The 26,393-nt window shown below is 41.0% G+C and overlaps 1 protein-coding gene across 2 annotated transcripts; it reads left to right on the forward strand.

Annotated features, from left to right (window-relative positions):
• Positions 1-2,531: 2,531 nt before the first annotated feature.
• LOC100136247 (CD36 antigen) lies at positions 2,532-26,393 on the forward strand. Of its 2 annotated transcripts, NM_001124511.1 has the most exon segments (13): positions 3,215-3,673; positions 11,508-11,665; positions 11,973-12,120; positions 13,102-13,296; positions 14,552-14,643; positions 14,990-15,109; positions 15,583-15,761; positions 17,150-17,268; positions 18,183-18,256; positions 18,378-18,429; positions 18,656-18,808; positions 19,637-19,684; positions 22,316-22,493. In NM_001124511.1, coding segments are annotated over 13 exon segments (1,599 nt in total). In that variant the 5' UTR covers positions 3,215-3,550; the 3' UTR covers positions 22,454-22,493.

Raw genomic sequence — 26,393 nt, forward strand, 5'->3', positions numbered from 1 at the left:
GTTTACATACACTTAGGTCGGAGTCATTAAAACTTGTTTTTCAACTACTCCACACATTTCTTGTTTAACAAACTATAGTTTTGGGAAGTCGGTTAGGACATCTACTTTGTGCATGACACAAGTAATTTTCCCAATTGTTTACAGACAGATTATATCACTTATAATTCACTGTATCACAATTCCAGTGGGTCAGAAGTTTACATACACTAAGTTGACTTTGCCTTGTAACAGCTTGGAAAATTCCAGAAAATTATGTCATGGCTTTAGAAGCTTCTGATAGGCTAATTGACGTAATTTGAGTCAATTGGAGGTGCACCTGTGGATGTATTTCAAGGCTTACCTTCAAACTCAGTGCCTCTTTGCTTGACATCATGGGAAAATCAAAAGAAATCAGCCAAGACCTCAGAAAAAATAATTCTCTCTATTATTATTCTGACATTTCACATTCTTAGGATCACCACTTTATTTTAACTGACCTAAAACAGGGAATTTTTACTTGGATTAAATGTCAGGAATTGTGAAAAACTGAGTGTAAATGTATTTGGCTAAGGTGTATGTAAACTTCTGACTTCAACTGTATGTAATTTTATATGTATTTATGTAAAAAAAATAGGGACCACAATGCAATCCAGCAAATAAAATTAATAAATCAATCCAGACTATGCAGAAGGCCATTTGATGAATGGAAGGACACATCATTGCAAAACACCAAACGGTTGAATGACATTCAGACATTGTCATGCCAAGCCTTTGATGCTGGGTAGGCCTACAAGGTAGGGAGGGATGTATTTTCTGTTTGTCAAGATTGACATAGTCTTTTTATAGTGGTGTTGAAAACGCAAACCATGATATTGAAGTGTCTGAAGTAGGTATGCTTTGTTTATTGGTTGTGTGATGCATTGGCACAGAAAGCTGTTGGTGGAAAATTTGTTGCATGTTTTTTTTATATATTCATAAATATGGAATCAAATGTTGAAAATGTGATTTCCCCCTTGCGAATCATTGTCTGCAGCCGGCTCTGACCGTAGTGTAATGAAACAGGCAGGGAGAGTGAGTGAGCTCGTCCATGGTGGTAGGTGAACCCTCAACCTTCTGGCTCGTAACCCTGCGTGGCATTGACTTTTCCACAAAAACAAGCTGAAGTGGCAAAGTTGAATAGTGCCCGCAAAACACCAGTCTCAACATCAACAGTGAAGGGGCAACTCCGGAATGCTGGCCTTCTAGGCAGAGTTGCAAAGAAAAAGCCATATCTCAGACTGGCCAATAAAAATAAAAGACTAAGATGGGCAAAAGAACACAGACACTGGACAAAGGAACTCTGCCTAGAAGGCCAGCATCCCAGAGTCGTCTCTTCACTGTTGACGTTGAGACAGGTGTTTTGCGGCTACTATTTAATGAAGCTGCCAGTTGAGGACTTGTGAGGAGTCTGTTTCTCAAACTAGACACTAATGTACTTGTCCTCTTCCTCAGTTGTGCACCGGGACCTCCCAATCCTCTTTCTATTCTGGTTAGAGAAAATTTGCACTGTTCTGTGAAGGGAGTAGTACACAGCATTGTACGAGATCTTCAGTTTCTTGGCAATTTCTCACATGGAGTAGCCTTCATTTCTCAGAACAAGAATAGACTGATGAGTTTCAGAAAAAAGGTATTTGTTTCTGGCCATTATGAGCCTGTAATTGAACCTGCTGATGCTCCAGATACTCAACTAAAGAAGGCCAGTTTTATTGCTTCTTTAATAAGCACAACAGTTTTCCGCTGTGTGAACATGATTGCCAAAGTGTTTTCTAATGATCAATTAGCCTTTTAAAATGATAAACTTGGATTAGCTAACACAACGTGCCTTTGGAACACAGGAGTGATAGGCTACAGAGGCCAATTATCAGCAACTATGTAGATATTCCATTTAAAAAATCTGCTGTTTCCAGCTACAACAGTCATTTACAACATTAACAATGTCTACACTGTATTTCAGATCAATTTTCTTTTGTTTTAATGGATAGAAAATGTGCTTATCTTTCAAAAACAAGGACATTTCTAAGTGACCCCAAACTTTTGAACAGTAGTGCAAATGTATCTGCATTTTGTCATTAGTGCAGAGGCAATAATCAATGGGAAGCATAGTACAGATTGTACAGATGGGGGAAATTGTATAACCTTTAACAAGGGAGAACCAGACGATAACTATTTGCTGAAGGTAGGAATTATTGCAAGATATGTTTCTGTACTTATTTAGCATTTTCTCTTTCCCTCTCGACATTAGCTTGACTGAGTAGTCTGGAGACTTTCCAGTCAGCTCTCTGAGCACATCTGATTCACTTTGCCATTCCCCCTTTAAACGAGCCCCGCCCCGAAATCAGTCGATCAAATTCTGCAACAACTCAACCTCGTCTGTCCAATCATAACCCACTGGGGGTGGTCTTAGGATGGTGGTCCGGGAGGTTGTTAGCCAATAGGATTTACTGCTCAGTGAACTAACGGTTCACGTCAACTATCGTTGGTTCTCTGAACAAGACATTATTCATGTTTATGTTGTAGTTATTTAAAGAGACACGATGAGGTGATATAGCGGAATTTAATTTTGAGAAGTAACAGTCGGTTACTCCTAAACATGTATGAAGGCAGTATCGTGTATACATTCATTTGGCTAACTCCTCAATTCAGATGCACTGTTTTTTTATTTAAATGTTTCATAGTGTCGCAATAGTATATGCCACCCTGCTAAGCAGTGGCTTTAGTAGGCCTAGGCTACACTCAACACTCAGTTTATAAAGTTAGCTGGTGATATGTGAATGAGCATGCGACGCCAATTCATTCACAAGCTCCCTTCAGCACATTCACGTTGTTAGCCTCACTACTTCATAATATTACTTGCAGTTTCATATGAAAGTGAACTGGTATACAATTGTCAGAATCTTAAGTTTACTTTAAAATCATTGCATGGTTGAACGTATACAAATACAAATCATTAGCCAACTATGTAGAGAAAATCAACGGCAAACATATCGAACGTGTTTTAGTTTGTGCTGTCTTATTATGGTGCTTTAAAGTAAAACACTGACCTCAGCCACACGGAAAGCACGCTACATTTTAACATCATATACCGTCATTGATTTTAACACACCCACCGCCCACCAGAGACCAAAACGACGCCTTGTTCGAGTTAATTTGAATCTGGTAAGGAGGGAGTGGAGGTCTTCCGCCCGTCCTCTGCACTGTGAGCTGCTATTTCTCCCGCTGCCTCAGAACAACACAGTCGATTTCCGTTAGGCACCGACTGTATGGGCAGAATAACAGTTTTTTTGACAGCACTAAGTAGAAGTATTTCTTATTATCGAAGACAGTTTGCGAGTAGATAGCTACATATCAACGAGCAATTTTATATTCGTTTCAAGCGTTGTCTGTAGTGAGTATGAGGCAAAGTGAGAAGTAGCAGCTATCTTCGAGGAAAGAAAGTCAAAATAAATATCAGAACCTACAGACAGTATTATCGTTAGTGTTATAAGTAATTTCAAATTTGCCAAATTAGCTAGTTTGATAGCTGGCTAGCATCATGACTCGGAGATCATGTGCAATTTACGCTACTGGGATTCTCTGCGCCCATCTACTGATAGTGGGCATCGCATTGGTCGTGGCTCAAGTCTTCCAAACAATGATTTACAATCGGCTTAAAAAGGTGAGTTGTAACTTTTTCCCACTTCAAACGTGCATTTTATAGTTTTTTTTGTTGTCTGGTGGCTTTAACTTGTTAACGTCTGTTGTCTTTGCACTGAACAGCAGACGGTGAGTCACATTTCCCATCCCTTCTCGTTACTAGTTTTCAACCTGGGCTCAGGAGTAGACGTAACATAGTAGACGTGCCTTTATGGGAGTTTATCATTATTTCGTGTGATATGTTATGAATTACAATTTGTACGATATGTTACGGATTGCAATTCGTACAATATGGTACACGTTGCAATTCGTACATGTTGCGAATTTGCAAAAAATGTATATGTTACAAATTCTAGTTTGTTGTGGTTAATGTTCGCTAGGTGGCAAGGTGGTTAACTAGGCTAGGGGTTAGGAGTTTGGTTAAAGGGTTAGAGGATGGGTTAGCTCCCATGCCATGTAGTTGCAAAGTAGCTAAAAAGTAGTAAGTAGTAGAAAAGTTGTTCGTGATAAGATGCGAACACGCAACCTTTGGGTTGCTAGACATTGAAGTTATACCTTCTGTCTTATGTAACCATACCAAATGTAACACATCATACACATTTCAGTGTCCCGGTTTACTATGTTACGTATAGTCTGAGACCAGACTGGAGCTTTAAATGTGATGTTTGCTAGCTAGCTACAGCATTGAGTTCACTCAATCCCCATCTCCAGTCATTTGCCCACCCAACATGGGTCAGTGCAACATACCATGCATTCCAAGGTCGCCAATTTATGTGCTGCATTTTTTTTTACCACCAACCAGTGATGGTTTTTGTGGTATGATCGCAAAATGTTATCATTCATAAATCCGCAACATTGATTCAAACCTCTTGAACAGCTCTGCATGTAAACTCAGTATATTGTAGTAGCCTATGGATGGAATCTCTGGCAGATTTACAATGCGGGGTATGCTCATGTCACAGTGTGTCGTGGTAAGACCATCACCATGGATGGGTGCTCTCAGAGCAAGCAACCTGCTTTATTCCATCAGTACAATAAACCCACTTTAAATAATTTTTTAAAATCATACTTAGCCAAGCTTTATTATACACGATACAGATGATTTGAATTAGAACTGCTGCACCTTCAACTGCAGTGTATTCATCGTATCTACATGTGTGTCTCAATATAATTGATTTGGGATTTAAAGTTTTATATGAGCTTCCCAAGTGGCTTATTGGGTTTATCAGTGGTTGTAGTAGGGTAGGAATCCCGTCAGAGGGTAGGGAGGCGTGTGCGTGCGTGCGTGCGCATTGGTGGGGGGAAGGGAGAGAGCTCGTGAAGGCTCGGAGTCAAGCTTCTTTTTGGAATACTTTGCATTTCATTCTTCCCCGTCTTTGCTGACAAGGTTGAATAGCACACTATAAAAGAATCTCCCCCAAAAATGTCCTAGAGATCTGAACAGGTTCAATTTATTTTTCTGAAACTGCGAACCTCAGCAGAAATGTCAAACTGGCAGGGAGAGTATACAGACACAAACAGCCCAATGTTCCCTGCCACAGTTGAATTGCTGTTGTTAAATTCGCGTCTGTGTTTATTTCGGATATGGTAGTGTCATCCTAGACCTAGAATACATAACATCAAGAAATGAAACAAACAAAGCCTACCAGGCGCTTTACGTGCCCGAGTCGTATGTGGACATTGCCGGTGACTGAAAAGATAAATGAGAAATAAGAAATAAAGAAGTTATGTCCATCCACAACTGTACCACTTCTAAAACTGATCTGATGTTGTTTCATGTCATGGTGCACTTTTAGAACAACTTTCCAGTATCCTACCTAGAGGACTTCTGGTAAAAGGGCGTGGATGGGAGAGGAGTGTTTAATTCACGTATGGAATCTGACGGACTCCTTGGCCTGGAGGCAGGATATTTTTTGGTCAAACAGCAGTCATCTGTTAACTTGTTGTTTCAGCCCTGGCCTGATCTAGGTCTAGAGGACTGCTCTTCCAGGAAGAAACCCTCTGCCGCTCCTCAAACTATATTTTGGAGGGTAGAGTAAAAAAAAACTTCACAACAAATTCATGGGTGACAAACCTGTTTACTTTAATTCAAACAGGTTTCTTTCATAATTCGTAGATGGGGAAAACCAGAGAAAAATATGGCACTGAATGTAATTTAATATTATCTTGAACAGTTATCTAACCACAACTCCTGCATATATTTTGGCTTAAGTTTTAATTTATTTGTGAGTGACCCTAACAGTTTTTATGCTTTCATGTCCTTACCACTCATCATGTGACCCACCCCCACCCACCAACTACATGCACATAGTTAGTTAGTTTGATTTATGATAAGATTGATAAACCGTAACCCTCTGTCCCTGCTTGCTTGTGAGATCAAGGTTTTAAGCATTTCTAAGAGATAAATGATGTAGACATGATGTCCATGGAAGCCTTTAGGTGGCCTTCCTTTTTCAAGGTTGGTAAACACAATAATTATTCTAATCTAGACCTTGGTTTGAGTTAAAATGTTGTATACACAGAAACTGTCACTCTTGAATTGTATCTGTTTGAAAGGGACTCAGTTTAATCTAGAAAACAGAACAAACTTCACTGATTGCAAAATTTGGAAACTTGGTAGAACACTGCTGATGACTGAATCGCGTGTTAGTGTTTCCCTCACTCTCTCATATCCTGTACGCAATCAGTGTTTGGCTTTAAACGCATTCAATCCAACACACAGCATTGGAATAGCTAGCTTACTTTGGCTTTACTTTTTAATTCACACCATTCTGGTGACTCAAATGATCTTGTAAAATAAAAGGAAATGTCTTCAAAGTATCAAATAGGCTTTTTGTTGCTTGTTCCTAAATAACTTGGATATTTTTTCTTTAATGCGAAGCGATATTTGACTCTATAGCAATCATAATTTGCTGTACAGCATTGATTATTCAATTAGAGTTGATTCACATTCAAGGCTCTAAAGTGCGACCATGTTGGTTACATATGCTCCGAGATGTTTTATTTTGGGAGTACCAGAGAAAGATCCCCCCCCCCCCCCCCCCCCCCAGATAAAAAATGTATTATTGTAATGATAGGCTTCACTGTGCAGTTGTTTCCGAGTGACCTAGAGAGAAAAAAAACGTGAGTGCAGATTTGTTCAGTCAAAAGCCTAGATTTTAAAGACTGCATGTCATTCTTGTAACTTTCTAAAGACGTAATGGCTTGGGAATGCCTCTGTCAACCACTTTGTGTAGCCAGCCGGCAATGCTGAAACAGTCATTTCTAAAGTCTTTCTCATAAAACATAACAAATTAAATGTTAATTGCAAAGTCGGCTTACCTTTTTGAATGATTATATCAATCGGGTCGTCTTTTGTTTTGCAAACTCTGCTATTGCGCATGCAGTACAGAAACACTGCCAGCTAAACACCAGCCTCTTGAGGTGTGCAATTGAAATTTAAAGGGCAACAATACCCTCCAAAATATGATTTTTTTTTTTTTTCTTCCCTAGACCTCGTGTTCTTCATGGGCATTTGTTTACACCTTGTCCAGTAATGTTACCTCATTAGCTAGCTTTTGTAGCTAACAACCTGGTTACTTTACCAGTATATCTGAACATTTGGCGGCACAGAAGGAAAGCAAAAAGGATAGCTTCTTTAGAAGATTAATGACAATACCATTGAATGAATCACAGTGCTCATGTCGTCACTCAAACTTTACCCTCTTAACATCAGTGTAGAATTTTCAATGTAATGCATCTCAATAGGTTACTCTTTTACACTGTGTAGAAATGTGATATTCCACAAATGACTTTAATTTCAATGACCTGTTTTTGTATCAACATTTTAGCTTTTTATAGTAAACAAATGTTTTTACAGGGTTAAATATTAGTTTCTAGAGTACAACGTTTGCTTAAAAAGTAGCTAGAATTTATATAGACCAAATATGCTACACACAGTGCATTCGGGAAGTATTCAGACCCCTTGACCTTTTACACATTTTGTTATGATACAGCCTTATTCTAAAATGGGTTATAGTTTTTCCCCCTAATCAATCTACACACAATACCCCATAATGACTAAGCGAAAACAGATTAAGATTTTTTTTGCAAATACTTAATTACATAAGTATTCAGACCCTTTGCTATGAGATTTGAAATTGAGCTTGGGTGCAACCTGTTTGCATGGATCATCTTTGAGATGTTACTACAACTTGATTGGAGTCCACCTGTGGTAAATTTAATTGATTGGACATGATTTGGAAAGGCACACACTTATCCATATAAGGTCTCACAGTTGACACTGCATGTCAGAGGAAAAAAACAAGCCATGAGTTCGAAAGAATTGTCCGTAGAGCTCCGAGACAGGATTGTGTCGAGGCACAGATCTAGGGAAGGGTACCAAAAAATGTCTCCAGTATAGAAGGTCACCAAGCACACAGTGACCTCCATCATTCCTAAATTGAAGAAGTTTAGAACCACCAAGAGTCTTCCTAGAGCTGACCACCCGGCCAAACTGAGCAATCGGGGGAGAAGAGCCTTGGTCAGTGAGGTGACCAAGAACCTGATGGTCACTGACAGAGCTCCAGAGTTCCTCTGTGGAGATGGGAAAACCTTCCAGAAGGACAACCAGCTCTGCAGCACTCCACCACTCCACCAATCAGGCATTTTATGGTACAGTGAGTGGCCAAACAGAAGCCACTCCTCAGTAAAAGGCACATGACTGCCCACTTGGAGTTTGCCAAAAGGCACCTAAAGGACTCTCAGACCACGAGAAACAAGATTCTCTGGTCTGATGAAACCAAGATTGAACTTGTTGGTTTAAATCTCAAGCATCACTTCTGAAAGAAACCTGGCACCATCCCTACGGTGAAGCATGGTGGTGGCAGCATCATGCTGTGGGGATGTTTTTCAGCAGCAGGGACGGGAGACTAGTCAGGAGATCCTTGACGAAAACCATCTCCAGAGCGCTCAGGACCTCAGACTGGGGTGAAGGTTCACCTTCCAACAGGACAACGACCCTAAGCACACAGCCAAGACAACACAGAAGTGGCTTTGGGACAAGTCTCTGAATGTCCTTGAGTGGCCCAGCCAGAGCCCAGATTTGAACCCGATCAAACTTGTCTGGAGAGAACAGAAACCTGACAGAGCTTGAGAGGATCTGCAGAGAATAATGGAGGAAACTCTTCAAATACAGGTGTGCTACGCTTGTAGCGTCATACCCAATAGGACTTGAGTCTGTAATCGCTGCCAAAGGCATCAACAAAGTACTGAGTAAAGGGTCTGAATACTTATATAAATGTAATATTTCATTTTTTTTTTAATTAGCTAGCTAACTATATAGCTAGGTGTCGTCATCTAAAATAACCCTAATTTATAAGACAATTCTTATTTGATTAATGGTGGTCTGACCCATCTATGTGAAGCTAGCCACAATAAGTATTAGCCGCAATAGTGGACTTTGCAGTTAACCTTCAAAATAAATGTGTGACATAATTCTACTATTTGTATTCTTTTGCAAACCTGTCATTGACATACTTTTAGTTTGAAGGCAAACCGCAAATTCCATTATTGTGCCTAATCCTTATTGTGGCTAGCTTCACAACACATAACCCAGTCCGGTCGAGCTTCACTAGCCAGATGAAGGTAGCTGGCTGATTATAACGTTAGCTTTGGGCAACAGGGTTAAGTAGCTGGCTATTTCTTTTCATTAAATTAAGTTAAATTTCAATAGGCGAACAACAAGTGGCAACCTAGCTAATGGTTACTCACAAGGATTCCTAAATCATTGATAAGAATAGTGAAAATGACTGCAGTTTCTACTGATCATTGTTTTCAGGCTGGTTGATTTGGTGCTAGATAGGTACCAAGCTAAAGCTAGCTACCACAGAAGTTGTGGTCAAACAAATTATGCTTTATTACCAGCGCGGTATTGTAAACGCATAATTCGTGGCCGGTGTTTGCTTGATTGCCGACTTTTTTTGTACAGCTTTGACTGCTACTGTAACTTTTTGACACCAAAGACCCAAATGGCGTTTCATAGTATGTATGTCTTGAAGCTAATAGCAGTGACTCTTTTACTGTGTAACTCCGGTAGGGCAACATCTGAAAAATAGCGCACTTGGTAGTGTGTGTACCGGTGCTTGACCAGTCGGCGAAAGCCAACATCACCCACGACAGAGAACGGTTGATTGTCAAGGGCAATGAATTCCATTACCTTGGCATTAATGGATTTCGCCTTTAAGTTGTCTCGCTGAAAAATTATTACTCTTTCAAATGACTGTTGACTGCTTGATCCACACAGCAGACATTGTGGGCTCGGTTAAGAATGCTGTGCTGCACGTGTAGCGCAACATTTTACGCGCCGTCATTACGTCATGTACCTACGTTATATAAGGAATGCACAGTTGCTTTGACATCGGTTTTTAACATTGGCGTTAAACTAGATGTCGCGGCATTTTTAGCTCGTATCAGCCGATTCCGATATGTTCACCAATATATCGTGCATCCTTTGTGCTCTTAACTTTTTATTAGAACCCTGTTTACAAGACTTGTGCTGGAAACTAGCCTATTTCACTGCTGCAATATGCCCGCTCGAAGTTATGATCATGTTTAAAAACTGACTGAGTCTAAATGAAGCAATAGGCTTCTGTTTTGCCCCTGAGGAGTAAGCCCCCCAGTTCAATGCTCTAGCTAGGGTGTTCTGACCTTTGGCCCAGTTGTATGGTGTGTGTGTTTCTCAGAATGTGTGTGTATGAGCCAAAATACTGTTCTAACATTTAAGACTCCATAGGGAGTATGCACCTCCATTGTAATGAGTCATTCTACCGTCTTATATCATGGTTGCACAAAAGTCTTGACAGGAAACAAGAGTTTTTGTGCATCCCTGTTGGACCACACCTTTAAAATAAACATCCTCTTTCAATCACCGAGCTTCGCTGAGCTTCTCTGAGACTTCAGCTGAGTGAGCTGTGTGAATGGTAAAGGCCTTTCCCAAGTACACCTCACTTTACTCAGAGGACAGAGAAAGCAATCAGGAACCCCTTACATAAAGGACGGGGGAAGTGAGAAATTTCTCACTTGAAGTTAGTAATACTGATATCTCTTTACGGTAGGCCCTATTGGCGTCGTACTTACCAGTATTTTATGGATCAACAGACCGCTTAACAGTAATTTGCTCTTCAGATTTGACAACCATGTTTTAACACGCTTCATTCATTCATTCAAGGTGTTGAATGTCACTGCGTTTAGTTTTAATTACAGTTGAATTACCTTGTTGAAGCTACTGTCTTTTCTAGTCCAGGCATGATGGCTAACTTGAACCACTTTCCTGTATTCAGATGATGACTAATAGGACAGTGATGCTAGTCCGTATTGTCTATTCAAACTGTCATGCTGCCACTATGGTGGGTAGTAATTTAGGCTTTTTTGAAGATTGTCCTGAGCAAAATGCAAAATATCTTTCTCATCCTGCTGAAGTCGACAGAGACTCCCCCTGGGCAGTTTTCACTCAGGTTTTCTGCTTGTACTGACAGTTATTCAGCTGTGAAGGACCTTCCCCCCCGTACCCTGTTTTGGTGTGCTGGCATAGGGTGTACACTACATTAATTGCAGTGTGTGCTCTCTCCTGGCATAACCTGAGAAGGATTGTTGGTGGATGATGCTGCCGCAATCAAAAATGTAATTGCTTGAAATATCCTTAGTTTAGAAATTAATGAAATGGTTTTAAATTGCATTTTTAGGCTAAATAGCTTTCTATCCCTCCGGAATGTACTACTGTAAACAAATTATGCTTGGAGATATCATTGTTGTTTTGGTCTGTCCTCCATCATTAACTGTATTTCTCTCTCTTTTTTTTTGTTTTGTTGTTGTTGTAGGAATTGACCTTGACTGAGGCGAGCCGAGTATTTGAGTCGTGGAAGAACCCACCGCCTCCAGTCTACATGGAGTATTACTTCTTCAACGTGACCAACCCTGAAGTGTTCTTAGCAGGGGGCAAGGCAGCTGTCACCCAGATTGGACCTTACACTTACAGGTAGGTTGACAACACACTCACTGCTCTCCTTTCAAATGAGATGGCCTCAGTTCACAAAGGGCTTGAGATCAACACTCGTAACTCTGACTTCAGTGGAACTCCTATATCGATACCAAGGAAAGGTTATTGCTAATATTTGTTTTTCGTGTGTATATCTCAAGTTCAGATTCGGTCCACTATGTATTTGTTTTATGATCTTTGTTTGATCATGGGAAGCTGGCGATGCAGGTCTTGGGAAAGTCATATGGGGGAGGGGGGAGGATATTTGTTTGGAATGACAACCTTTCTACTCACCTTTCCATAACAGGGAATACAGACCCAGGGAAAATGTAACTTTCCTCGAAAACGGAACCAAGGTTTATGCCCTGAACCCCAAAAGCTTTGTCTTCGTCCCAGAGAAGTCCCGGGGTAATCCAGAGGTCGACATTCTGAGGACAGTCAACATCCCAGCTGTGGTGAGTTAGTGTGTGTGTCTCTTGGTCTCTGCTTGTTACCTCTACATACTTGTAGTCTTCACATATGCACTTTATCTTAGCTGCCATGGACATGGTATATCCGCAATACAGTGTGTTGGGCTGCAGATTAACTAGTGGTTAAGAGCATTGGGTCAGTAACTGAAAGGTCGCTGGTTCGAATCCCGAGCCAACTAGGTAAAACAAATCTACCGGTGTGCCCTTGAGCAAGGCTCCGGGGACCCATTCAATAATGGCTGATCCCTGGCCATGACCCCACTCTCCGAGAGGGTCTTCAAGGGGAGAGTGGGATATGCAAAAAACACAATTCCAATTCACACTTGTACGTATGTGAAATAGGACAAATGTAAGCACCCACCTAATCATTATTATAAACTATGGTGCAGCGCCTTTCTAAGAACACATAGAAACATGAGGGTGTGAATCATTCCACAGCTGTTTTGTTTTGGTCAACTTTAACCTTTCGAGAGTTTCAGTATAGCCACTATAACAATGTACTGACATTCCTTTACTGCTGAAGTATCAAACTCATTCCACTGAGGGCCGAGTGTTTGCGGGTTTTCGCTCCTCCCTTGTACTTAATTGGTGAATTAAGGTCACTAATTAGAAAGGAACTCCCCTCACCAGGATGTGTAGGGCTTAATTTAAAGGAAAAAATAAAAACAGACACTTGGGCCTCCATGAAATTTTGATAACCCTGCTTTACTGCATCATTCCAGTAGACTTTCCAAGCATTATGCTAAACGCCGTATTATGACATCATGGTGACTTGTTCCTATAAGCATGTTACTTTATCACAGACACTTTTGTGGACTTCATCTAATTTCCAATGACAAGGACCAGACCAGATGGCAACAAAAGCTATGGACTTACAAATGTTGCTGATGGTTGTGTTGCATAGTGCCTATGATCTCTAACCCCCTCTCTCTCTCTCTCTCTGTTTCCTCCCCTCTCCCTGGACAGGCGGTGATGAACAAGCTGAACTCCTACTCTTTCCTGCTGCGCACCTTCGTCTCCATGTGGATGAACTCCATCGGTGTGGAAATCTTCATGACCCGCACCGTTCACGAGGTGCTATGGGGCTTCAAGGACCCCCTGCTCTCCAAAATCCATGCCATGAAGCCAGAGGTGGACGAGATGTTTGGACTGATGTGGAAGGTAAAGCACTGTTTGTATTCAGTAAAAACCTTGAAATACTGTAATAAACCATATGGTCACTCAGATTACAGTTCAGAGCTGGTCCTTGTTAATCCAGTCATTCACTAAAGGTATAGCCTTGCTAATGGCCGGTCTTGAAATTGTGATTTTAAATAGAAGTGTTGACATTGCTCGATAAATCCTGTAGTCATCGGACCTGACGGCTGTTGGTAGAGATTGAGAGACGGGGATGAGGTATTGTGGGGTCATCACATGATGAGAGTGAAAATGACAATATGCTGAGGAAGCTTGCTTAGTTCCTCTTTTTCTGGGGCTTTGGAGACTTGTGTCTGCTATTCTGCCTCACGCAATAAAAAGCAAACAGTCCGATTTAATAAACAAGTTCAGTGCATTATTTGGAAAATCCCAGAAAGAAGTAGACGGGTAGAATTTTACCTGGACCTAAACTTTCAAATCTCAACTGTCAGTGTTTATCTGGAAGGGACTTCTTATTGTTAGTTTGGCACTCTTACGGAGTCTTAATGTTGCCCATTAGGCTTGGGCGCTATCCATATTTTCATACTGTCATATCGTTTCTGTACCATACCGGGGTATTACTGGAAGTGCACACAAAACAATTTAGGCAATGGGGATCTTGATCCAGGAGGGGATTGAATGCCTCTGCTGTAACCAAGAAGCTTGATCTTGACATCTTGCCACTTAGCTAGCAAGTTAGCAAATCAAATGCAAAACTGGAGCCCTGAGCTGGATATATTTTATTTGACATGAGGGTGTGAATCATTCCATACTTAAAAATCTTAGATTTCTTCTAGTTATAATTCTAGTTATAAGCAGTGGCGTAGCACCCCCCCCGACCCCGTTTTTTAAAATGGTATTGAAAAGCATACCCTCCGTATTTAGAAATACCCCAGTATAAACGGTACATCGCCCAAACCTACTCCCTAGAAAACTGTATTATGAGAAAGAGAAAACAGAACTGGATGGGCAGGCTACAGTAATAGTGGCATTTTTATTTGAGCCTCTAGAGCACAATATTCCTCGTCAGTACATTTCCAACAACGACAACCAGCCACTTTAAACACAGAAATTACTTCCCAATTTACTTAACAGCAATAAAGGAAGATGTTCTAAATTTAACTCTGCTTGTTTGTCTGTTTCTAATTCTGTACCTGTCCGCTGTCCCCCTGTTTGTTGGATGTATTTGTTTTGATAAGACAGTCTCACTGAACTATTGTTGCTCTCTGTATCCTCCCAGAAAAATGGAACTGACGAAGGAGAGTTTGTGTTCCTGACTGGCGAACGGGACTATATGGAATATGGCAGAATAGACACATGGAACGGGCTGACGTAGGGACCCTTTTCCTCTGTTTTTCTTCCTTCATGTTGTTGTGATTAATGGATAACAAGAAAGTTTCTCATGTCATAATTTAGCTTTTTGGTCCTTGCCCCGGCCATTGGGTTTACTCATTGAACAGGGATGACTTGGTATCTGTCCAATTCAAGTATTCAAAGTCCAAGGTTATTCCCAGTTGCTCCCTGTCATGACAGAGCAGATTGCAAAATGTTATGTTTAATGGCTTCCAGGCAGTTTAAATGGAATCAATATTTGGTTCCGTTATGTTAGAATAACCTTATGTAGACAAATGTGTCCTCTTGATGTCTAACATTTCCCCTACCTTTCCCCTATCAACAGTGAAATGTCGTGGTGGTCCTCTAACCAGAGCAACATGATAAACGGCACGGATGGCAGTGTGTTCCACCCTCTGTTGTCCAGGAAAGAGCTGCTGTACATCTTCGCTGCTGACCTCTGCAGGTATGTCACAGTCATATCTCCAAATGTTGTATTATCGGTAGTCTATGATTTTTGTTTTACAGCCAAAGTAGCAAGTACAAAGAGGGTCTGTGGTTTAGGTGACAACCAGGAATTCTTGGAAACGACGGACTCGTATCCCTATCAGACTGATAAACCATTGTAGAAGACGTCACTCCCTGATCATGGTAAACAAGTGTGAGCTGAGCATGGCCCAACCAACACCATGACGCGTGAGGAGAAACTGGGAAAACGGCACATGATATGAAAAGGAAGCTTTGACTCAGTCGAAACAGTTGCACTTTATCTTCTCATAGTTAGCCACTGCTCAGCACAGACCTCACACTCTTCTCTGGAAATGACATGTAGAACTGAATGAAGAGTTTCAAAATCCTGCCATCATTTTGACATAATGAGAAAGTCCTGCTACACGTCTTGTGTCCATATCCTTATTCCCACTTCTCCCTGTGTTCTAGGTCTATCCACCTGGCTTATGTTGAGGATGTGGAAGTGAAGGGCATCCCAGCCTACCGCTTCGCTCCTCCGCGTGATGTCCTGCAGAGTCCTAAGGAGAACCCTACCAACGCCGGCTTCTGTGTGCCAGCTGGGGACTGCCTTGGCACCGGGGTGCTTAAAGTCAGTGTTTGCCGAGAAGGTACGAGACGGTTCGTCACCCTGTTGCAACCCTGGTTTGCATAACAAAGCATGCGCCCCCCACTTACCCACTGTTTGAGTTGACTAACAACATAACCTATTGTTTTGGACTGAAAAGAATACCCCAGTCAATCCAGTTCTAGCTGCGTTTCCAGCTGCAGTAAATATCAGAAATTTCCCATGTTTGACTATCCAGATTTTACAATGGTGTAAGATGGTGAATGATTAACTCTGGATGAGGGCTATAAAACACTTGAATTGCCTGCATAGCTGTGGACTTCAGGGTTAGGATACGGCTAATCTCTAAATGATTTCCTCTCCTAAAACAATCCATGTACAAACACATGGCATATAAATGCCCTGCTGTAACCCTTAATTCTCGTGGGTAGATGCATTTTTAAGTCCTGTACTGTATGTGTGTTAAACATCCGCATTCACGGTGTGGTGCAGCAGAGAAAGTTCAACATTAATCTTATCAGAACCTGTCCGGTATGGGCTGCCTTTCCAATGGCTTATCAGAACCTGTCCTGTATGGGCTGCCTTTCCAATGGCTTATCAGAACCTGTCCGGTATGGGCTGCCTTTCCAATGGCTTATCAGAATCTGTCCGGCATGGGCTGCCTTTCCAATGGCTTATCAGAACCTGTCCTGTATGGGCTGCCTTTCCAATGGCTTATCAGAACCTGTCCGGTATGGGCTGCCTTTCCAATAGCAAGGAAGAACTCTACCCATATTTTTGCTATCTCTTCCGCTGTCTCTGTGCTTGGGTTATAATACCAGATAGCACACATTAGCAATATCTCACATCTGTCCATGATATTTCCTTTTAAGATATTTAATTTTCCTCAGTTTTCAAACATTTGACTTTGTTTTGCTTAATCCTCCCTGATGGCAGTCCAGGATAAGGATATAGGTTAGTTGATCATATTGGTTGCTCATGTTTTATTTTTGTCTCTTTAAGGTCCAATACAGTTGTTTCTCAATGTCAAATCATTTCTGGGTAACAATTAAGTACACAACTGTGATTTGTTTTCAATTAAAATGGTAAAATAAAGAAACAAATAGCCTCTTGGCAAGTCTGGTAGTGGTCTGAGTGGGGAGAGAAAAAAAAGGTGCTGTTATTGGTAGAGAGGTTTGGAACTCTCTTATTAGTCTGTTAACAAATTTAGCACCTGGTGATGTCACCAGGCAGGCCAAAATTCCATCCAACAAAAACAGGCTGAAATTTCAGGTGCTCTTTTCAGACAGCTCTTACACTAAAGGGCATTATCATAATTTTCACAATTTCATAGTATTATTCCAACCTCAGAGTGGAGATGTATATAAAAGACAGATTTTTGACTGCACTGGGCCTTTAAATCATGTTTTATCTCCATCCTCTTGTCCATAGGTGCCCCTATCGTGGTGTCATTCCCTCACTTCTATCAGGCCGATGCCATGTACATTAATGCTGTTGAAGGACTGAGCCCCAACAAGGAGGAGCATGAGACTTACCTTGACCTTAATCCAGTATGAACAAACATTTTATCTAACATGTATGTATGTCATAAGGCCAATATGTGGGATAAACTCAGTGGCCAGTTTATTAGGCACACCCATCTAGTATCTGGTCGGACCCCTCTTTAGCCACGAAGGGATGCACCTGGTCAGCAACAATGTTCAGATGCACTGTGGCGTTCAAACTTTGCTCAATTGGTATCAAGGGACCGAACATGTTCCAGGAGAACACTCCCCACACCAACTCCACCAGTCTGTACCGTTGACACTAGGCAGGATGGGGCCATGGACTCGCACTGCTTATGCCAAATCCTGACTCTGCCATCAACATGACACAACAGCAACTGGGATTTGTGTTCCTGTTTGGCCCGCCTGTTAGCTTACACGATTCTTGCCATTCTCCTTCGACCACGCTCATCAACCAGCTGTTTTTGCCCACAGGACTGCTGCTGACTGGATGTGTTTTGCTTGTTGCACCATTCTCGGTAAACCCAAGACACTGTCATGTGTGAAAATCCCAAGAGGCCGTCCGTTTCTGAGATACTGGAACTGGCGCACCAGGCACCGACGACCATACCACGCTCAGTCACCTAGGTTACTCGTTTTGCCCATTCTAACGTTCAATCGAAACAGTAACTGAATGCTTGTTTGCCTGCTTTATATAGCAAACCACGGCCATGTGACTCACTGTAGGAGCGAACCATTTTCATGAACGGGTTGGTGTACCTAATAAACTGGCCACTGAGTGTATACTGTTTACATAGTCTCAGTCTGATTATAAATAGACCGTATTTAATAGCCATGTGACATTTTTTGCATTTGTGTGTTTTCTGAAGTACCAGTGGATTATTAAAATAAGCTGTCTCCATATCGGAAAGGACAAGATGTAACTGCATTTTAAAGAATATTTTATTTTGTATTTCTAGACCACTGGGGTCCCCATCCGTGCCTGCAAGAGAGCCCAGCTCAATATAATTTTGAACAGAGTTCCAGGCTTTCCGTAAGTAAAGACCAGAACAGTTTTACACACTTTGAAGCCTGCTCTTTTCCCACTCGATTCGTATGAAGGATGAGAAGACCCATTGTTGAACCTTGTCCTCATTACATTTTCTCTTCCTCAGCAAAACCAAACATCTAAACGTTACAATTTTCCCTATCATGTTTGTCAATGAGGTAAGACATATCTCCTCCCTCCCTCTCTCTCTCTCTCCATTATTTTGTGAAATTCAGTCGGCCTCACGTGCAGCCTAGGAATGTCAAATGAAGTTTGAAAATTTTGCCAGAGAAAATCCTTTATTACTGGTCTATTATTAAGACTAGTTAATAACTGGTTTGCAGCATCTCACACCAGTTAATTAAATGGTAAAGACAGGTTGATAATCGTAGTGACCTCCCCCAGACGGCCACTATCGACGATGACTCTGCTACCCAGATGAGGACCCTGCTGCTCATCGTGACCCTGGTGTCCAACTTCCCTCTGCTCATCGTGGGCATGGGCGCCATCCTGCTCGTAGTCTTCGTCCTCCTGGTCTGCAGGTCTCGCCAGAAGAAGGTAAGACCTCCCCTCTACCCCTGCACTTACTCCCAGGACACCCCAAACAATAATATTCATTAGCTTCTTCTGAAATATAGTGTAAATTGTACATTTTTAATTTACAATTGGGCACTTCACTCACTGTCAGTTGTGGTGAAGGATTCCTTAAGTGGTTATTAGTCTATAGTGGTGCAATGTCACAACAAAGGTTTAATGTTAGCTTTGTTCAATGTTTATCTGTTTATAGACCATTTATACTTCTATATTAACATCACTGGTGTGGTGACTGGGGGTAACCTCCAACTACTTACATGATAAAACTCACATGGTCAGCATGTCCTACCTCCTGTAGTGTCTGTATCAAATGTTATTCCGGCTGGCCTTTCGAACAATTGAAACCACTGAGGTCAGAACAGGAAGTATACATCTGAATTGAGCAGTTCCTCGTTGGCAGACAAGTCACAATGATGACAGTCTACAGTGACGTACAGGCACTGAACTCTAGTAATCCTGTAGGTTAGCCAGTGTACTTTCAACACTTATCTGTGTTTGTCTTGGTTAGCCGTTCTGACCCCTTGTGCATGACCCCATTCCCCACCCATCAGTCATGACTCAGTTAAGAGTTAGCTTAGTATCTTCCCCACGTGGTTCAACAAAACAGATATCGGCCTGCCGGCATGTTCATGCTGAGGAACAGAGTAGGAGTTCACATCACAGACAGAATTTGTATTTTAGATAAAGCTTGTTTTATGAAATAAAGCTATTGTAAAGAACTGTATAGTTAACGTATTATGATAAAACATTTCTGTAACCCCCCCCCCCCCTTTTTTTTCCTTTCTGTTTTAGAATGAAGTAAAACGTATTGATTTTACTGAAGCTTTTCATTCTTTTACTGTAAGTCTTAATTTCGCTTTGTTTGCTATTTTCTTTGAGCTGTTAGCAATTCTTGCTTGTTGCTTATAATTTCAAAATTATCTTTAGGGATTATTTTTACACACAAGTATGTGGACACCTGTTCGTCGAACATCTCATTACAAAATCATGGTCATATATATGGAGTTGGTCCCCCCCCCCCCCTTTTGCTGCCATAAAACAGCCTCCATTCTTCTGGGAAGCCTTTTCACTGTTGGAACATTGCTGCGGGGACTTCCATTCAGCCACGAGCATTAGTGAGGTCGAGCACTGATGTTGGGTGATTAGGCCTGGCTCACATTCGGCATTCCAATTCATCCCAAAAGTGTTCCATGGGGTTGAGGTCAGGGCTCTGCAGGCCAGTCAAGTTATTCCACACCCATCTCGACAAACCATTTCTGAATGGACCTCGCTTTGTGCACGGGGGCGTTGTCATGCTGAAACAGGAAAGGGCCTTTCCCAAACTGTTACCACAAAGTTGGAAGCACAGAATCGTCTAGAATGTAAATTGTAGCATTAAGATTTCCCTTCACTGGAACTAAGGGGCCCGAACCCTGAAACAGTCCCAGACCATTATTCCTCCTCCATCAAGCTTTACAGTTGACACTATGCATTGGGGCAGCTAGTGTTCTCCTGGCATCTGTCGAACCCAGATTTGTCCGTTGGACTGCCAGATGGTGAAACGTGATTCATCACTCCAGAGAACGTGTTTCCTCTGCTCCAGAGTCCAATGGCGGCAAGCTTTACACCACGCCAGCCAGCACTTGGCATTGCTCATGGTGATCGTAGGCTTGTGTGAGGCTGCTCGTCCATGGAAACTAATTTGAAGCAGTTAGGAACTGTGTAGTGAGTGTTGCAATCGAGGACAGACAATTTTTGTGCGCTATGTTTCCACTTCACAATAACAGCACTTACAGTTGACCGGGGCAGCTCTAGCAGGGCAGAAATTTGACGAACTGACTTGTTGGAAAGGTGGCATCCTATGACGGTGCCACGTTGAAAGTCACTGAGCTCTTCAGTTAGCCCATTCTACTGCTAATGTTTGCCTATGGAGGTTTGCATGGCTGTGTGCTCAATTTCATACACCTGTCAGCAACGGGTGTGGCTGACTTAGCTGAATCCACAAATTTGAGGGGGTGTCCACATGCTTTGTGTGTGTATTTACTGAACAAAAATATAAACGCAACGCAATGTAAAGTGTTGGTCACATTTTTCATGAGCTGAAATAAAAGATAACAAAAATTGTTTATTTAGCATTTATAATTTTGTTAAGTATATATGCATGCATGCATGCATGCATGCATGCATGCATACACTGAACAAAAATATAATTGCAACATGCAACAATTTCAAGTTGTTACAGATCATATAAGGAAATCAGTCAATTTAAATGATTTCATAAGGCCCTAATATGGATTTCACATGACGGTCTACAGATGCATCTGTTGATCAGAGTACTTAAAAAGTTAGGGGTGTGGATCAGAACCAGTCATTGTCTGGTATGACCACCATTTTGTTTCATGCAGCGTGACACATCTCCTTCGCATAGAGTTGCTCAGGCTGTTAATTGTGGCCTGTGGAATATTGTCCCACTCCTCTTCAATGGCTGTGCCAAGTTTACATGTAATGTGATGCTTTCAGTTTCCAGGAATTGTCTACAGATCCTTGCAACATGGGGCCGTGCATTATCATGCTGAAACGTGATGGTGGTGGATGAATGGCATGACAATGTGCCTCAGGATCTCGTCATGGTATCACTGTGCATTCAAATTGCCATTGATTAAATGCAGTTGTGTTCGTTGTCCATAGCTTAAGCTTGCCCGTACCATAACACCACTATGGGCCACTTTGTTCACAACGTTGACATCAGCAAACCGCTCACCCACACAACAACATACATGTGGTCTATGGTTGTGAGGCTGGTTGGACATACTGCCAAATTCTCTAAAACGACATTGGAGGCGGTTTATGATAGAAAAATGTACATTCAATTCTCTGGCAACAACTCTGGTGGACATTCCTGCAGTCAGCATGCCAATTGCACACTCCCTCAACTTCAGACACCTGTGGCATTGTGTTGTGTGACAAAACTGCACATTTTAGAGCTGCCTTTTATTGTCCCCAGCACAAGCTGCACCTGTGTAATGATGCTGTTTAATCAGCTTCTTGATATGCCACACCTGTCAGGTGGATAGATTATCTTGGCAAAGGAGAAATGCTCCCTAACAGCGACGTAAACAAATTTGAGCACAACATTTGAGAGAAAAAAGCATTTTGTGCATATGGAACATTTCTGGGATCTTTTATTTCAGCTCATGAAACATGGGACCAACACTTTACATGTTGCATTTATGTTTTTGTTCAGTGTATATTTATCTCATTCCTGCTTCATATTATATTTGTTCTTTTAAGTTGAAAAATATTTTGGGTTTGTTGGTTTGTACAGTGACATTAATTCATGATATATCCACAATTTAGTTTATTCTATAACATTGCATTAGACATTTCATTTTCATGTGTAAAATTTTTCCAATTTAGTTATACGTATATAAATGGGTGTTGTTTTCATGGTGGGATTATTATGACCTTTACAAAATGTTTTTCCCTCTTCAGACGGCAAAAGACGACACTGCCTACACTCAAGTCAGCGACAAACCAGAGGTTGAACCATCAGAAAACAACCACACCAACCAGCCAATGAGGAACGGCTCCTACATCGCCATGTCTCCTGTGGAGGCTCAGAAGTGTTGATGGAGGCTGCAGTGTGTGGAGGGGCAGGTGGAGCAGCCTGGTGGAGCAGCGGTATTATAACCAAGGCAGGGTTTTGCAGTGCGGACATGGGGTTTCACTTTTGGGGACTGTCCTACTCTCCTGCTGAGCATGGCCTTTCTTCCTGCCATAGTGCAAAACAACATCTCCGGTCTACTACTAATGTCACTTGTCTTTTTTCTGTCGAGCTCACCGCTGATTTCATGACACAACACTAGTTATCTCAGCCAGGACAATAGGTTTGGTGAGTATTTTCTGCACTTTGAAGTAGAATATTAGTCAGTATTCTCAATGATTAACAACCGCTATCAGCCTTCCAACAGGGCGCAAAGAGCACTGACTGACCGTAGTATTTACCTGAACAATGAAGATCAGAAGGTCCTCTAACATTTCTTTGTAACGGTGTTTGTGAGGTTACCTCCAAAACAAGCCAACAGATTAAAACCGTTGCTCCTTAAGTTAAATAGTATGACCAGTACTATTCCCTCCCACCCTGTAACTGAGTTTTCAGTGACTCAGAATGTGGGTTGGCTAACAAAACTGTGTACTTCCTTACCATATCCGTTTTGTAGAAAAAAAAAACTATAGAAGGGAAAGAAGAAAAAAAATAAATAAATGAACTGAGCCAAACTATTCATATTATGTTGAGCAATCAGTCAGGTCACATACCCAAGTTGTCATCAAACAGAATTTGTGACTGTGTGTGCATGTCTTACACTGTAGTGTCCTGTTTTGATTGGACTATGGGTTACTTTTTCTTGATGCAGGCACTGTGTAGTATGACAACTGAGAGATTTAGCTTTTTTTTTTATTAATATTTTTTTTTTTACATATTGACATTTTTGGAAGCCTTTTTGAAGACATGTCAAAGTCCTCAGAAGATAAGACATTAGTAGATAGCTGCTTTTCCCATTATGTGGTGTTAGGGGATTGTACCTATAGCCGAAGTAGATATACCATAAACCTCCATCTAATATTCAAAATGGAAGAAAAACCTACATTACAAGGGAGACTTGAACCTACTTTCTGCCTTACACTTGTTCAGTGTGTTGATTCTTCATGTGGATGTGGTAAAAAGCTGGATATCTTAGTTGTACATGCGTAATGGGGAAATGTTAGGCTACCTCTGACCTAATCCAGCAAGTAGTCAAAGGTGTGCCTAAAACACTTTAATTTTAAGTGTCGACCCACGTTGTGTGTCTGCACTGATACTTAGAATAAGCACAATTTGGATTGCTAATACAGTCCTCATAAGGTAACAGGTCTTCACATAGACTGTACCCTGCTAGAAGCATATTATACTACTTGTATTTACAGTTGTGTGTTTTTAACACTGCATTGTTGGGAAAGGGCTCGTAAGTAGGCGTTTCACTGTAATACAACACCTGTTGGGTGTTGGGCTTGTATACGATTTGATTTGAAGACCGATGGGTGCCCCGTAAAGAAAACAACTAAGTTCTAGAATAAACAGTCAGGCCCTGCACTCTGCTTCTGCTGTGCATGTTATGTCGAACAGAGTCAACTGGCTAGCCAAGGAGCTTCAGGTATTCAGACAAACATGACACTTGAATCACTATTTGTCTTACTGTATGTTTTGATGTGGTGTTTTTCGTTGCTGTCTTCGGTCACTAGTCTCTGTGTCGTGTCAAGGCTTTTGGCAGTCGCTTCTGGAAAAAATGTACTAAGTCCATAATACTGTCAACTTCAAAATGTGATTCCTGCACTTTCCAAAAAAAGAACTTGCCCTGTATTTTTGGGGGCTTAATGTAAAATGCAATGGTCCTTCGGTGTATTTCAGTGGTTTGACCCAGGGTTGTTTTTCATTGGTTCCTGAGGTGTAATTCTAGATGGACACTTTGCCTTTGTTACTTGCTTTTAGGTAGATGGAATATTTTTTTTCTTCATCTATTATTGCTGCACTTAATTACTAACATATGGGCTTTTTTTGTGGAGAAACCATCCATGCTCATATTCTGTTTTAAGGTTGTTCCAACAAACTGATATCAACTCTTCTGAATTGTTAAGTCTGGTCTGTGAACTCCTTAAATGTTTAAGAATATTTGAGCATAGGATACAATGCCCAAAACTTGCTGTCATTTACTGGAATGAGCAGATAACTATAGATAGCAAAATTGTAACATCAAGTATAATGGTTTTTAACCCCACTTATATTAACTGATGAGGACTGATGAGGACTTGACCTCACTTGGCATTGTGGCAGACAGTGGCTGAAGAATTGTCCATATTGAGAATTTTGTTTCTGTGGGTGATGATGGCTTGGGTTGTTAAAACTGGAAACTATTTCTGGAGGTCTAGATGGATACTCTAGTAAACAAATGAGAGTTGTTCAAGTATTAGTTTGTTTGGTTGTGCCAGTAAGGACGTCTGTCCGACATGGCTTTGGGCTGTACTATGATAAACTGGTCCTGATTTTTTAAAAATGTTTTATATATCATGATTATATATCAAGAACCAATTCACAATAGGCCTTTTCAGTTTGAAACCTACTGTACTTATCAGGCAATTATTGCATTGTGCAAGCATGGCTGTACTTGTATAATCATCACAGTATATCATACTATCCTTTTTTTTGACTTGAACATATAAGACCTTGAATCAGAGCCATGTGTGTGTTGTATGCTTAACAGTGCGCATGCACACACACACACACACACACTTACCTGAGACACTATCTGACTGACTAGTCCCATTTACCTTTGTACCCAATCATTCATGTCCATTCGCTCCTCTGTGCGTGACCAAAGATAACCTACATGGATCTGTTCTAGCTTGTGTCTACTCTCCTCCGAGATAACGGTTGTGCCACCGCCTACCTAATAGTAATTGCACCATATACCTTTTATACAATGCACTATTTTAGGCCAGGGCCCAAAGGGCTCTGGTCAAAAGCAGTGCACGGTTTAGGGAATAGGGTGCCATTTCAGATGCAAGCCATCTAAAACAGTGCCAGGATCCAATTGCAGTGTATTTACAACAGTGTTTGAGTTGTCTTTTCCCAACAAGACAAAAAAAAAATCCAGAACTATTGTTAATGTCAAGAGACTGGGGCGATCTGTATTGCTTGTTATGCACAAATGCTGCTCTAATGTGCGGGAGAAAAAAATCAGTTTTATGTATTGACACAACAATATAATGTTATGTAATAATACATTTTATTAAATGTTTTTTTTAATCTGACACAAGTTATGTATCCATATGTTCAATGTTGTCTCTGTTTTTCTGAATTTGTATGTTTTTGTTGTTTGGTCCCGTTTTCATTTCCTTTTATTTTTTTTTCTGTTTAGTAATATTCAACTTGGTCATCAAGCACATTTCAGTTGAACATTGAATTTTTCTGTCTCACAAATGTTCTTAGAGAGAATTCCTAGTTGGTCGTATGTGTGTGTTGGATGATAAGCTTATGTAGACATTTTTGTACAGCCAATGTACTGTTTTGTCAAACTGGAGTGATTTTTAATTGGAAGGCTGATAATGTGTATGCATGTGGAGGTAGATTGCCTTCGTGCCTGGATGGGTACATGGGTCGTGTACAAGCAATCTAACCCATAGATGAATGAAGCCCTCCTTCATGGAAAAACAACGGTAATAGCATCCTTTTATTTCCTTAAATTGCTTTCAAGTAACCAATTTAGTTACGCAGTGTGGCAACTGTATATATTTTTTTCACATTTCATTTTGTGTACATTTCTAAAGGTCTCAGTCACCATCTAACAGACATTTTAATGTTACTTCTGAGTTTAAGTTTTTTGCTGCTGAAAATGACAATCGTCATGTTGGGTGAAAAACTATTTCAAATGTAATATACATTAGTTTTGATAATTTACACTGCACAAATGTTTATACAATGCTTTTGTAAACATTTTTAGTGTATTTGCCAAAAAATAAACAAAGTAGCAAAGAA

The sequence above is a fragment of the Oncorhynchus mykiss genome, chromosome 11 (genome assembly GCF_057628025.1).
Source record: "Oncorhynchus mykiss isolate SJ-2025 chromosome 11, ASM5762802v1, whole genome shotgun sequence".
In the NCBI taxonomy this organism is placed as follows: Eukaryota; Metazoa; Chordata; class Actinopteri; order Salmoniformes; family Salmonidae; genus Oncorhynchus; species Oncorhynchus mykiss.

What these genes read in the sequence shown, in the direction of transcription:
- LOC100136247 (XM_036934614.2), top strand. Translation starts at nt 3,551, where the DNA reads ATGACTCGGAGATCATGTGCAATTTACGCTACTGGGATTCTCTGCGCC. An exon ending in AGTCAGTGTTTGCCGAGAAG is followed by an intron (nt 15,762 to 17,149) that starts GTACGAGACGGT and finishes TCTTGTCCATAG; the next exon opens with GTGCCCCTATCGTGGTGTCA. An exon ending in CTTACCTTGACCTTAATCCA is followed by an intron (nt 17,269 to 18,182) that starts GTATGAACAAAC and finishes TTGTATTTCTAG; the next exon opens with ACCACTGGGGTCCCCATCCG.